Genomic DNA, 14,989 nt, shown 5'->3' with positions numbered 1-14,989 from the left:
TTATTATTATTATTATTATTATTATTATTAAGTTAGTTATTAAGCTACTGCAATGGGTTCTGAGAAAGACCTTGGGAGACAGCCTAGAAAACCATCAGCCCACAGAAAGAAAGAGGACATCGGAAACATTTCAAAAGGGACCCTCTCTAGTTTTCTGGGAAATAAAAATAATGGAGAGGAGAAGTATTTTCAGATTTGTAAGATGTTGTTACTATAACCCTACCATAATGGTAATGTACTCATAGTTGGTGCTTCTTGTCTGGGCTATTTCAAAGGGCAGACAGTTTTCAAGAATATGATATTCTCATAAGGCCTCCATTTTGAAATACTGTATATTGTATTATGTAACATGCATGATTATAAACTTTTTTAGCTGATGCTGTCAAATTCAGTAAAACTCAGAATCTGATAAATAATTATGTTCTAGTCCTTAGAATATTGTTCTGAACAAAGCAAATCACATCAAACTGCAGTTCAAATGAAATAATTCCTCTTCTTCATATTAGTGTGCATAAGACAGAAGGCTAAATCAAATCTAAATAACTTTTAGAAATTTACTTCATGTCAATCCAGATTATCAGTGTTAAATACATTTCATTGCATGATCTTTTGACACTAGAGATTATGAAAAAAATATCCTTCATCCTTAATACTAATAAAAATGAATATACATAACTAGGCTTTGCAGTTTTAGAGTCTCTTTGCATTAATGGTTATCCTAAATCCTCTGGGCGGGCTTTGGAGAAATGTATTTTTTACTCATCAATAATATGAAATGTGCGAGAAATTTAATACTCAATCTTGAAAATTCAGTCTATTAGGTGGCAGTTGGGAACCAATGTCTATTTAATGATCTATGATTCTTTCCTTCTCTTTTCTCCCTCTTTCTCTGTGTACTTATTCATTAAATATTAAATTGATAGAGGGATATTTTTAAAATTCTCCCAGGCTTTTCTGCATTTCTTAGATGATGTTGTGTCTGCATAATAAGATCTGATTTTAAATGACTTTAACATCATGTCACAACTCGTTAATGCTGATTCAGGAACTATGATAAAAGTACAAAAATAAAACAAGGATTTCTATATGCTGCTGTAGCATAAACGGCATTCTTCAATTCAACAATTAAATGTGCATGAGTATGCCTTTAGGGTATTATTTTAATTCAATAATGGAGAACCAGGTGCTGGTGATTCACTGAAAAATATAGGAAGAGTATTTATTTTATTTATTTATCAAATTTTGAAACCCTCCCATCTCCATTGCAGAGAGAAACTGGGTGCTGTATAAATAAAATGTTAAAATAGAAAATGTTAAAACTATCAGATGATACCATTTTTTTCCTTAAAGGAATGGAACAAATGTTTGATTTCTTATTTGACTTTCTGTTGTTTGACAAGAAGACAATATTGTCTAACATATGACAATAACGTGATTCAACAATTTCATTCTCCTTGTACAATTACCTTGGCCATTCAGAAAAGAGTTTTATCAGATATATTTTTGTCATTGTTGATGTTGTATCGTCTCCAGCTGCATGCCAACAAATGTTTGTTTTTCAGTTACCGTACAGGTAGTCCTCAACCTACGACCACAATTGAGCCCAAAATTTATGTTACTAATCAAGACAGTTCGTAAGTGAATTTTGCACCATTTTACGACCTTTCCTGCCACAGTTGTTAAGTGAATTATTGCAGTTGTTAAGTTAGTTAGGTTGTTAAGTGAATCTGACTTCCCCATTGACTTTGCTTGTCAGAAGGTCACAAAGGGGATCACATTACCCTGGGAAACTGCAACTGGTGTCATAAATACATGCCAGTTGCCAAGCATCTGAATTTTGATCATGTGACCATGGGGATGCTATAACGGTTGTAAGTGTGAAAAACAGTCATAAGTCCCTTTTTCAGTGCTGTTGTACCTTTGAACGGTCACTAAACAAACTATTGTAAATTGAGGACTCTCTGTATCTGGTATAGAACATTTAATTTTATACATAAACCTAAAATCTACATACCCCACCCAAAGTCTAAGACAGGACATAATAGGATTAACTCACAGATGCCGAAGGGCACACCCAGACTCAGGTCAGAATACATGACACAGGAAATACAAAGCCTCAAACAGGAACAGGAAACAACTCCAAACAAAAGGCTCCAGAGGGTATAAAAACCCACTCCCTACATGTGCTCTCTCTCTCTTTTCTTCCAGAGCCATCTTTCTGTCTGGCTCTCCTCTTCAATAAACTGCAACCTTCTTTCTAAAGCAGTCGCCATGTTGTTTATCCCCAGCTTGGACTGAACCATGATGAAGACTTTTCCTTCAACACTACCATTTACTGAATTATTGATTTTGGTGGATTTCTCTCTTAAAAAAAATAAACAAATAAAGTAAACAAAAGTCCCCCAAAATTGACATTGGAAGAGAGGGAGAAGGAGATAAAAAGAATTGCTGGAATTTGGAAAGAAGGCAAGGAACGGCTTTCCAAAGTATTGGGAGACAATTTTTACAGTGCATGGAACTTATTTCAGTGTGCATCCTATTGTTCAATGAAGACATCCTATTAAAAAAATAGGCACATTTGCACCTTCAGCAAATTATTTCCCTTACAAAAGGGCACAAAACAACCTGCTATATTTAGTGTCAGCAATTGCTGCTGAACAATTCATTTAATCTCTTAACCACAGGCATGGAGTTTTTGTTAAACAAAGTGATATGCGGACTTTTGACCTAGAATAGGAAGGTCACACTGCAGATAAATGAGTGAGAAGTCAAATTCCTAGATGTGTGTTCTATAAAAAGTTATCCCAACCTGAAGTATTTTTTAAACCCATGTACTTCAGTAGTTGTGTGAAGATGAAAGTCTTTATTGCTTCTATTTTCTTCTTCTGGATTCTTACTGTCAGTTTACCTTTCCCACTTCCCTCCAAAATTAAAGTAGGTCCTAGGCCTGAGACAATAAGCAACTTCTTAACAGAGATATCTGCTTGTTTTTTCTATACTGTTTTTAGTGTCCTATCTTTTTGATCTTTTTCAAATGTTTTTCCCCTTTTTTTTCTAGAGCTATCTGGACGCTTACTACAGTCAAGGAACAGTTTGGAAAAGAAGCTCTGCGTCTTTGCTTAACAAGCTGAAATACATGCAGTCTTTTTTTAACCTGGAAGGAAATGGACAAATGACCTCAGAAACCTTTGAACTAATGAAACAGCCTCGGTGTGGCGTGCCTGATATGGCAGGGTATCGTTTTTTCCCCAGGAAAATTAAGTGGCCAGTGTTGAATTTAACATACAGGTAAAATGAATATATTTAACTTGATATTCTTTTCCCTTTGTTGTATTTGTACTAGACACTTTTGAAAAATATTGTTCCTGTGGTTCATATGAGTGGGGTTTCTTTTCCTTTTTTTTTTTTTTTGCTGACATTCAGAAATTTTTAAATTGAATTTAAAAAATCACGATGCTGAAATGACAGAATGACAATCATTTATAGTATGTTCTTAACCAAAATGAAAACTTGTGTGGAGTGGTTTTAGCCTAAATCGTTCTCATCGAGACACATCCAGAATAATAATAATAATAATAATAATAATAATAATAATAATAATAATAATAATAATAATAATAATAATAATAATAATAATAATAATAATGAGGGAGGGCCTTCTCTGTGGGAGCTCCCACCCTCTGGAATGAACTGCCCCCAGAGATCAGGGTTATCCCTGATCTCCCTTCCTTTCGCCGCGCCCTCAAGACTTGGTTATTCCAGGAACGTCCTGACCGGATCCCATTAAAAATCCCCCCAAAATTAATATAAAATTAAGCTGTTTATAAATTATAAGAAAAATTAATTATTTAAATTTGTATTGTCTTGTATGTATTTTAAATAGATTGTCAGCCGCCCTGAGTCCTACGGGAGAAGGGCGGGATATAAATTCAAATATAAATAAATAAATAAATAAAATAAAATGATGATGATGATGATGATGATGATGATGATGATGATGATGATGATGATGATGATGATGATGACGACGACGATAAAGTTGGAACAGACCTTGGAGATCATCTAGTCCAACCCCCTGCTCAGGCAGGAAACCCTATACCATTTTGGACAAATGGCTGTCCAGTTTCTTCTTAAAAACTTCCAGTGTTGGCGCGTTCACCGCTTCTGGAGGCAGGTTGTTATGGCAGGTTGTTATGGATGTATTTTGAGAAGAACAGTCTCATACAGCACTAAGCCAAAACGTTTTAAACATACTTTTATTATTATTCCAATATTATACTGATATTTGCCTGATGCTTTTTTCTTTTGAGCTAATGCAATTCAAAGGCGCTAACCACTTATAATGGTCAATTTCCCCATGTTCTGTATGTGTGTGTATGTATTTGCTTTGTTCAGAAGTAGAAACAAAGATAAATCAATCTACACAGTGTATTTATCTATCTTGTGCAATTAAATTAGTCCTATTTTGATTTGGATTAACATGGTGAAATATTACAGAGAATGAATAAAAACCAAATGTTCCAAATATATTTCTGATCATTATCAACATTCTGCCATACATCTGCACACATACACATAAAGGAAAATGTTTGTAGGTTACGGTATAATATAATAGCTAAGATGTTGTACTTGAATCAAGGAGAATCAAGATAGAGTTCTCTCAAAGTAACACTGAGTTACACTGTGCCAAAAATTCATAGCCCAGGCTATTTTACAGGATTGTTATGGAAACACATGTAAGCCTCTGCATGTAAGCCATCTTGAGTATTCAGAGGAAAACTTGTATATAAATGATGATTGGCATTTGCTATATGAACAGAATTGTGAACTATACCCTGGATCTGAGCTGGGAAGAAGTGGACCAAGCAATGCATGAAGCTTTTCAAGTATGGAGTGATGTCACCCCTCTTCATTTCACTAGGATCTTTAACGGCACTGCTGATATTATGATCTCTTTTGGATCCAAAGGTGATGTGCGGGCAAAAGTGTAAGCTATTGTTGTCATGTTTATTCTAAAATTTGTGATACCACTTAGATGCCTAATTAATTAGCAGTTATTTTGGGTTGTTTATTTTGTAGAGCATGGAGACTTTGTTCCTTTTGATGGACCATTGGGTGAACTAGCTCATGCTTTCCCTCCTGGTGACAATATTGGAGGGGATGTCCACTTTGATGATGATGAAACATGGACTAGTGATTCTAGAGGTAACTGTAGATTTATATCTAAGTCTCCAGAGGTACTATCTTGCCTATATAAATCCATTCTATCAATTAATTAAGTTAATATGATACTCTGATCATGTCTATTTTCTCTAATCATTATACTGTCTTGAAAATTAAATGCTACAACTTTTGTATGCTATTTTCTGTAAAATATACACTTTTAGGCCTTCTTCCAAATGCATCTACTTTTTTTTTTTTTTTGAAAATTTTATTTATTTTTCCATCATAAAAAAACAATCATAAGTAATCACAATAAACAATCAAAAACCCCCCACCCCCCCCAGAACTTCCCGCATCTACTTTTATATACAAGTTTTGAGCAAAGAAATGAACTTAGTCCTCTTAAAGTTCTCTCCTTTAAGAGATTCTCCATTCACCTTAAATTATGAAGGCAAGTAAATGGTTGGGTAACCTTGACTGAGAATCTCCATAGACACTTGACTGTGAAGTTTATTCAAATATAAAAATAATGATGGGAGAGATAACCTTGTTTCTAGAACTGTTTGTGGGTGGTTAAAATATACTACTCTATAATATGTTCGGATCCCAGAGGGCATTCTGATGCACTGTTGCTAACTTGATGGCTTTGTGCTCTTTCCAGATTTTAATTTATTTGTGGTTGCAGCCCATGAGTTTGGCCACACACTGGGGCTACTACACTCCAGTGACCCTGAAGCTTTGATGTACCCTCTTTACACTTACCGTGGCCTGAAGGACTTTGTTCTTCCTGAAGATGATGTAGAAGGCATCCAAGCTCTTTATGGTACTTATATGTTTATTCATTCTAAAATGGATAATGAAGAAGAGTGTATAAATTCAAAGGAGTGATTTGCCATAATGAAGCTTCCCTTCCAAAAGCACCCATTGTTGTGTGCTATGACAAAATAAAACTGTCTATATGTTCCAAACATCAGCATGGTTGCACCAATTGAGGCAACCAACTAATGTACATATAATACATATGTAGAAGTGCTATTTATTGTGGTGGTTTGCTGAGCCCCTCTTTGAGTGGCCTTGCTCTGCTCACCTCTGGCAGTTAATTATTGGCAGATGGGAGGTTGGTAGAATGATGGGCATTATACAAGTACTGTGAAATGAATTCTAAATACTGTACATTCAAGGCAAAGGATATCATGAAAGATTCTTAATATTTGCAGGTCCAAAAAAGAGGGCAATCAGTCCTAAAACTCCACAGAGGTGTGATCCAAAATTCTCTGCAGACGCTGTTGCAGATATACGTGGCAATAAAATCATATTCAAGGACATGTAAGATGATGGTCAAAGTATCTAGCCATTCTTCTGAGCACAGTCATTAGGATTATAAATAACTAATAATCATTAAATAATAAGGGACACAATGATAACTTCAGGAATAGATTGTAAATTTTTGGCTCTGTTAATCTCCTATATTATCCCCTCTCTGTCCTTAAGTACAGCAGCATCCAAGAAAGTTAAACATCCTTTTTTTTCCCTCTTAACATGGTTTGAGTGTCAAATTGGAGTTAATGCTAACTTTGGTTTCTTCAAAACAAGCCAATAATCTACTATGGCAATGTTGTAGGCTTGCATAAACAATCTATAGTTAACATTAACCCTATCTGAGATGATTGTACTTTTAATGGTAATAAATCTTTTCCCTCTCTTGCTGTAGATAGTTAATGAAATACATACTGTAGACAGAGCATGCAAGGCTAAGACTTGACTTGGTTCTTTCACCTTAAGTGAAGCAAGGGTTTAGCATAAGGATGTACATTTTATATTGGGACACTAGCCCCCTGTGGGAGTCAACTGCAAGGAGGGGCCAGGACAGTTAATTTTTAAAAAGAAACTGGGAAATGAATTTTAAATTAATTAAATGATTTTACTGCTAAATCTCTATTGTCACCTCCCCATCTTTCCTCAAGCCCACCGCATTTACACATATGATCATTAGTATCCATTTATATTTCAACTGTTTACAAGGTTTAATATAAATGAAGATATTTGAGCAAATAAATAAATAGTATTTCATACCAGAGGAAGCAACTGGATCAAGCAAAGATAAGAGGCACAGTGTAGTATGTCAGTAGTCTCAGTAGTGGACCATAGAAGAAGGAAATATATTTAGTTCAGCTTTATGAGGCAGACCAACCAAAAAATAGACTCTACAGGAAACTAAAAACTACTTTTATTTAGATTGGCTGCAGTAACATACTCATGTAAGTGTGATTGTGGTTCCCCTCCTCTCTCTTTTATATTCATGCAAATTAGGTGGGTGTCTGTATGAGATGTTTTTGTAACCCTCCTTCATCATTGGGACTTAAGCAATGTTTCCCTTTTGGCTCTTCTGGTAATATATTTTTCCTCTCTCCTCTCAAGGTTATCCTCTATATTCTCTACATCTGTCGTACAACAGATTTGCATTATTGTTCAGAATAATGTCCAAGTGCAGACTTTTATTTCTATTGGTGATTTGGGAATGCACCTAATACTATGCCACAATTTTTCTGCTTTTTTCTCTTACTTAGATTTGTGTGGCATCATAATTATCAGGTGATTCATGAAGATTGGATGGTTATTGGTTCTGTTTGGCCAGAACTTCCAAACTTCCAAGTTGATGCAGCTTATTATTCCCCAGAGAAGGACCTTTTCTTCATATTTCGAGGTGAATATTGCTTTGCCTTTCATCCTTTCTTGCTTTCCTTCATCAGTTTTTTACTAAGAAGGACCAACATACACAATGTTGTTCTTACTCATTTTGTTCAAATAATAACTTTCTCAAGATCTAGAATTATTGTTATTGGTTAATGTTCATATTATGGAATCTTGGTGCTCTCTGCACTTGTTTGTTTCCTTGCAGATGTTTTATTACCCAACTAGGTAACATCTTCAGTGCTGAAGACATTACCTACTTGGATAATGAAACATCTGCAGAAAAACTAACAAGCTCAGCAAGCATGGAGGATTCCATAGTTCAACCCTGAGATAGAAATATTCTCTTATTAATATGCATACTATCCTATACAATTAATATATATGCTATCTTTAGGGGAAAACATATAATTATTTGCATCATATCTTGCAAAAGACACCAGCTAAGAACCTCATGGTACAAGACAGTTGCTACTGTGCACAAATATTTTTGAAGTGCAAGATTGAGGGAGATTACAAAAATGGGTTCATGTAGTGTAGGATTTCTATCCCTCATATATAGGAAGAATAGAGGTTTATGAGCGTCAATTGGAAGAATCACTACATTACAAGAGGCTGACAAAATAAGTTTGCAGCTTTATGCATTGTTAATACATACTCCAATTTTCCTTTCTGGCAAATACTCAAGTCAAAAGTTTAAAAAAGCAAAAGCAGATTTGGTATACTAATTTTAAATATAAATTAAAATGAAGTACAATCAAAAGTACTAAATCATCTATCAGTTGAGAGCCTGGCACAAGAGTTCATGCATTTTTCATATGAAAGAGTGAGACCAAACACAATTGTGAAGGGAGTGCACTTCACAGTATAGGAGCATTGCAGGAGATCTTCTTCCACTTGCTTGGAAGATGCACCTGACAATGGAAGCATCTTTAAAAGGGCCTCTGCTGAAGATCTTAACAGCAGAACTGGTTTGTTTAGGGAGAGATGGTCCCTTGGATCATCCGACCCCAAGGTATTTAAAACATTAAAGATAAGAACCAACTTTTTAATATAATTATATTACTTATTGCTACACTATGAAGCAGATCCCCGTCTATTTTAGCTTTAGCATTAATTATCATGTTAATGTATCATTTGCTTCCACAAACGGTAACAGGGAAGATGTATTGGGCTCTGAAGGACTACAAGATACTCAGTGGTTATCCCCAGAAACTATATGATCTTGGATTCCCAAGCTATGTGCAGAGGATAGATGCTGCTTTTTATGATGTAAAGTCCAGGAAGACAAAATTTTTCACTAGAGACCAGTTATGGAGGTAGGTAATAAGTGGTTGAGGAAGTGGTTTAGCTGAACCACTCTTACGTCCACACTATAATAAAACTAAATAAACATTTTCCAGAAACACTTTGAAAAACAGTCTTGAAACCCACAAAATACAGTTTCTCTATCCTGATGGCATAATGTATTTACACTGTTACATATTACTCATGATGCTGTGGTTAATATGGAGTTCAGATCTCTCCCTGGACCTTTTGCAATGCAAAATTATCTATTTTGTTGGTTACGTTTTTTTTCTCCTTTCTGCATTTTACGTCAAGATGGTCTGTTTTAAAATCTTCACCCAGGTTTCTTTTCCTATCAACAAGATATGAATACTGTTCCATGATGTAGTTGGGTGACAGATAAGCCATGGCAGTCTAAACCTTGTTGAATGATCCCAATACCACTAATCATTGCATAGACCAGCAGAAGTTGTGTGACTTATGCAGGATCTGTTGCTGATTGCTTGGTCCTTCTCTAACCATATTAAAATATTTTCCCCCATGTTTTCACCAACTACATACCAGCAAAGATACAACTCTTATACTCTGTATAATCAAGTGGAAAACCCTTTTGGGGGGCTAAGCCAATAATTTCCACAGTCTGCCTATATTACTTATTCATAGTCATATCGCCAAGTCTTTACTCAAACTGATGTCAATTCAGATCACTCATTCTCAATTGTCAAATGTGTCATGGTATGATTTACTGAAAGATAGGGTTGAAAGAGCCATTACATAGCTCTCTATTAGTTTGACTTACAATATTAGATATATGTATATGTAACTAAAAGAAATCTCTGATGACAAATTCATCTTTATTAAAATATAGCATTTTTCAGTACTGGATCTATATGCACATACGTATTATATGCTCACATTTCTCTTCCATATTCCCACAAGTCCATCCATGGAGTTCAACTTGAGAGCCTGGCAATCCCATTTCAACCACATAATTCTAAATATTTTGCTTTAGTAGTGATACTCAAAATTGATCACAGGTTTGATTGCCCTTGATTGACTTTGAAGCACAATTGGTCCAGAACTCAGTGGCTCTAGCAGTTATGGAAGTACCTTATGGCACCTATTTAACATCTTTACTCTGGGAGTTGCATTGGTTGCCAATTGGGTTCAAAATGCAATTCAAGGTGCTTCTTGTCACGTTTGAAGTACCAAATAGTCCAAATCCTGAAGATATAGGTAGTTCTTGGCTTCTATACCTACAACTGAAACCAGAATTTCCATTGCTAAGCAAAGTTAAGTAGGTCATGCTCAGTTTACAACCTTTTTTTTTTGCAATGGTTGTTAAGCAAATCACTGTAGTTAAGTGATTCGTGTGGTTGTTAATCCAATCTGGCTTTCCCCTTTGACTTTGCTTGTTGAAAACCAGCTGGGAAGATCACCAGCGGTGATCACATGATCCCGGAATGCAGCAAGCATCATAAATATGGCCGCTGGTTACCAAGCGGCCATATTTTGATCACATGATCTTGGGCATGAGTATAAAACTCGATCACGTCACGTGACGTATTGTGATGTATTGTGACATATCGCAATATTTTTTGCCTTTGTGGAGCCGGGGTGGGTGTGGCCTGCACATGATGCATCCAGCCCGTGGGCTGTCAGTTTGACACCCCTGATCTTGGGGATGTTGCAACAGTGATTAGTGCAAAGTGTAATTCACTTTTTTTCAGTGCCATTGCAATTTCAAACAGTCAATAAATGAATAGTTTTATTTATTTATTTATCAAATGTATTGGGTAACAAGGTAACTCTGGGTGGGTTGAAACTTCTGTTCACTTAATAATTCCCAGTAAAATGGGCTCCTCATATGCCCCACTCAGGGACCACAGATGCAGAATTTCTCAGTTGCCATCCCCTCCTGTAGAACTGTATTTGTTCCTTCCAACATTTGATCGGTCTCTTGCCTTCTGGCCTTCAAGAAATTAATAAAAGTATGGGTGTTTCACCAAGTCATGAGGATGAATTAACTATTCTTCTGTGTATCTCTCACACTTTTATGTTATTTTCATGGATGATTTGGATTTTAGATTTGATTTGGATTGTTTTCACTCCCAGTTACACACGAGGGAGTTGTACAATCAGCCAGCTAATTGGAGCAGCCTATAACCCATGTAAATCAAAAAACAAATTAGCACCCTTAAACAGCTTGAGAATCAACCACAAAGCCTTCTAACAGCAATAAAAAACCCTTTTTCTATATTCCTGGAAATTTCATGAGGGAGTCTACAAACAAATGTAAATAACATTAGTTTTGGGCCAGACTGAACAATGAGTAAGAAGTGAGGTTATAAGATTTGCACACTAAGCACAAGAGAGTTTGATGAAATAAAAGGCTGTAAAATGTGGCTTATTGATTCGATTGCAGAGTTAGAACATACACAGAATTATTCCACATAAGAAATATACAGTATTTGTTTGTTTGTTTGTTTATTAAATCTATATGGCTTCCCATTTCTGATATATAATTCGGGGAGGGGGCTAACAATTAAAAACAAAATCAGGATGAAATATTTAAAAAAGCAACATCAATAAATAGTTCATATATCTTTGAAGGCAAGACTTTGATCCCACTAAAGTGAATGCTGTTTGCATATTGTATAAAGATAATTGAAAAATATTGAAAAAACTATGAAAAAAGACTTGGCACAGTAAGATGGTCTGATTAGATACTATAAATCTTAGCTTCAGTTTTCTCCCATTCTGAGTTTCCTGCTGGTTTCTTATTATTATTCATTTTGGGCTACAGCTATGATGAGAGATTTCATTCTATGGAGCATGGCTATCCAAAACAAATAATGGAGGAATTTCATGGAATTATACATAAGGTGGATGCGGCATATCAGCAGAATGGTAAACATTTCCATTGTTATCTTATTGTGTGAAAGGGAAGTTTTATTTGATGTGGATGCCATATTGTTACCAATGTTATTTAAAAAGTCACAAAAATGTTTTCAATACAGAATTTCTCAGCCATATTCATTAAACATAACATCCAGCTTAATCCTTCCTTCCTTCCTTCCTTCCTTCCTTCCTTCCTTCCTTCCTTCCTTCCTTCCTTCCTTCCTTCCTTCCTTCCTTCTCTCCCATCCTCTCTTTCACTCATACACTTGAACTGAAGTTTGTCATAGAGAAAAAGATGCACCCTTCGGATTCTCTCAAAAGTCTTTCTTAAAAAGAAAGGCCTTCCTCTCTAGTTGTTATTACCAACCATTTTTGCTTTTCTAGCATTCATCCAATCATGTGGGTTATTCCTTGGCAAAATGGTCACCAGTGTTTTTTGTATTGGGCAGCACGTGTGCCATTTTGAAATATGAGGACTACGGTAATCGCATTTGGCAAATAGTATTCCTGATGACCATTAGTTATAAAGATATAGGAAACACATCTGCTGTCATAAAGTAGCTGAATAGTTTTTTCCCCAGAATACTGATAATCTTATTGGCAATGAGTTACAATAGGGTTTTGGAAGGATAGTACGGAGAGTATCTTGACTGATAAAATGTCTACTATGGGGATATAACCAGTTTCAATACACTGATTTTCCACAGTGTTACCACATGCCAGTTTTACTACTGCTATTGCTCTTGTTGTTTTGAACAAGTGGATAACCCACCCCCAATGTTGATTAATATCCATTTGTGAGGCATTTTTAGAGATAAAAAATTATACCAGAGGCCTGTGCTTTGCTTTGTGGTTTGCTAACTTTCCAATATTACACTGAAATATTTTTCAAATTTGAAAATTAATATGTGTGAGGAAACCTACTGGTTTAACAGATGCGTTGGTAGCCCCCATGATAAAAGTAAACTTGAGTTACTACCCTAATTGAGCCCTGCAATTATAATAATAAGTTATGATAGTTGTATGACCATTTTGTGGCAGTCGTTAAGTGAATGCCACGATCATTAACCCATTGTTTGCTGTGGAGTAGTTTTTGCCAGAAACTGAAAGTAAACTCTGGTTTCCAACAAAGCGGACATAAAATATGTGATTGCAGATGGCCATAACTATGGGTCGGTTGCTGAGCACACAAAATGCAGTCACATGGGCAGGATGAGATGGACCTTAATACCAGGTCATAAGTAGCTTTTTGTCCATTGCTAAGTGACTGTTTATAAGTCAAGGACTATCTGTAATCATTTCTGTCTTAGTTCATTCTCTTCCTTACAGACCCTTTCAGTTTTGATGGACATAACATCTGCAAATTCTAGAAACATTCAAGAACAAGATGCCAATCATCTTTAGGACTACAGCTTCTAATTAATTTCTTTTCTTGCAGATTCCATTTACTTCTTCTGTGGCTCATTCCAATTCGAGTACAGCGTTTCACACAAAGAAGTCATCCTCACTACGCCAGCAAATTCTGTATTAGGCTGTTAAACAACAAGGAATTTTATCACCTTGGAAGCAGGATTGATTGAAAATATTAAAGATGACATGGGGAACTTGACAAATGTTTACATTGATTATGTCTGTTCTGTATGGATCAGCCAATCCACTCAGTTGTTTTTTCTTCCCCTAACTGTGGAAGTCAGAAAAATGTTCTTTTATTTTTATCTTCAGTTGGAGAAATAGAACTGTTTTCAATATATATGTAAAATTGTTTGTAAATTCTAACAGAGAAAACAGATATTCTGAGAGTTTTTCTTAGCATCTCACTGAATCACAAATATGGATTAATCATATAGAACTTTTTAAATCAAAACTAGCCCTTTGAACTGCATCCAGAATTCTTATTGGCAATCTATAATGGCCTGTAAACAGACGTAAAGTATTTGTAGTGATGAATAATGAGCTATGATTACATGGATTTAAAGCAGGATTAAGTAATCCAAGAGAGAAAAATGTACAGTATTGTGGTTGATGCAGAGGTGCTATGCCACCAAGCATTTATTATTAAGTTTCTGTTAATGTTCTATTTTTCTTCCCTGCAAAAGAAACTTTTGTTTTTGTTTCTTATGTTAAATAGGCTTGAAAAATTATTTTGATTATCTCTTTGTGGGTTTAATTGAGCATCTTTTATTGTTTGAGATAAAGGAAAGTGCTCAACAAAAGCTTTCTTTTGTTGTCACTGCTCTATGCTATATGCAAGATGTCAGCCCCACTAGGTAGACCAGACCAAGAAATCAACTTCATAGGAAGGTTGAAACTACTTTTATAGATATTGGCCATAATAGCAGAATCTTTTAAGTCTGTTTGTGCTATACCTACCACCCATCATCTACCCCTTAAACTCTGGTGAATCAAGCATCTGTATCTAATGCTTCTAAATATTACCTCATTTCTCAGGATTTAAAATATGTTTCAGATCCCTTTGATTAGATAGCAGTTCTTCCATACTTCCATCAAAGTCATCTCTTTTCCTATTCTCTACACACACACCAAATGGGGTCCAGAACACTGTAATCAAAGCTCTGCCCATTTGTATCTGTGTCACACATGAAAAAGTCATGCAGGTGATGGACTTACAAAATAGGCAAAGCTTCTATCATGTTGCCACCTTGACTTTTCTGAGTATTGTTGGTGCTAAAATGTGATAAAGGAAGGAAGGGAGGGAGGGAGGGAGGGAGGAAGGAAGGGAGAGGAGGAAGGAAGGGAGGGAGGGAGGGAGGGAGGGAGAGGAGAAAGGAAGGAAGGAAGGAAGGAAGGAAGGAAGGAAGGAAGGAAGGAAGGAAGGAAGGAAGGAAGGAAGGAAGGAAGGAAGATTTTTGATGCTCCTTGCCAGCTTCCCACAAGGAAACTCAGTGGGAAAACTGATAGATAGTTGGAAGTCACCTTTGTTCCCAAT

At 35.8% G+C, this 14,989-nt stretch overlaps 1 protein-coding gene across 1 annotated transcript in view; it reads left to right on the top strand.

Annotated features, from left to right (window-relative positions):
• LOC107286367 (collagenase 3) overlaps positions 1–13,638 on the top strand; it is a 17,614-nt gene extending 3,976 nt beyond the window's left edge. The window contains exons 2-10 of the mRNA XM_015814724.1: positions 3,059–3,288; positions 4,820–4,968; positions 5,080–5,205; positions 5,825–5,986; positions 6,381–6,489; positions 7,731–7,867; positions 9,014–9,173; positions 11,948–12,051; positions 13,481–13,638. Of these exons, the coding sequence (XP_015670210.1) occupies positions 3,059–3,288; positions 4,820–4,968; positions 5,080–5,205; positions 5,825–5,986; positions 6,381–6,489; positions 7,731–7,867; positions 9,014–9,173; positions 11,948–12,051; positions 13,481–13,581 (1,278 nt within the window). The 3' untranslated portion in view covers positions 13,582–13,638. The remainder of the gene's footprint in view (positions 1–3,058; positions 3,289–4,819; positions 4,969–5,079; positions 5,206–5,824; positions 5,987–6,380; positions 6,490–7,730; positions 7,868–9,013; positions 9,174–11,947; positions 12,052–13,480) is intronic.
• The last annotated feature ends 1,351 nt before the right edge of the window (positions 13,639–14,989 follow it).

The sequence above is a fragment of the Protobothrops mucrosquamatus genome, unplaced genomic scaffold (genome assembly GCF_001527695.2).
Source record: "Protobothrops mucrosquamatus isolate PMUCROS unplaced genomic scaffold, P.Mucros_1.0 scaffold277, whole genome shotgun sequence".
Classification (NCBI taxonomy): Eukaryota; Metazoa; Chordata; class Lepidosauria; order Squamata; family Viperidae; genus Protobothrops; species Protobothrops mucrosquamatus.
This window is presented reverse-complemented; position numbering and strand designations above follow the sequence as displayed.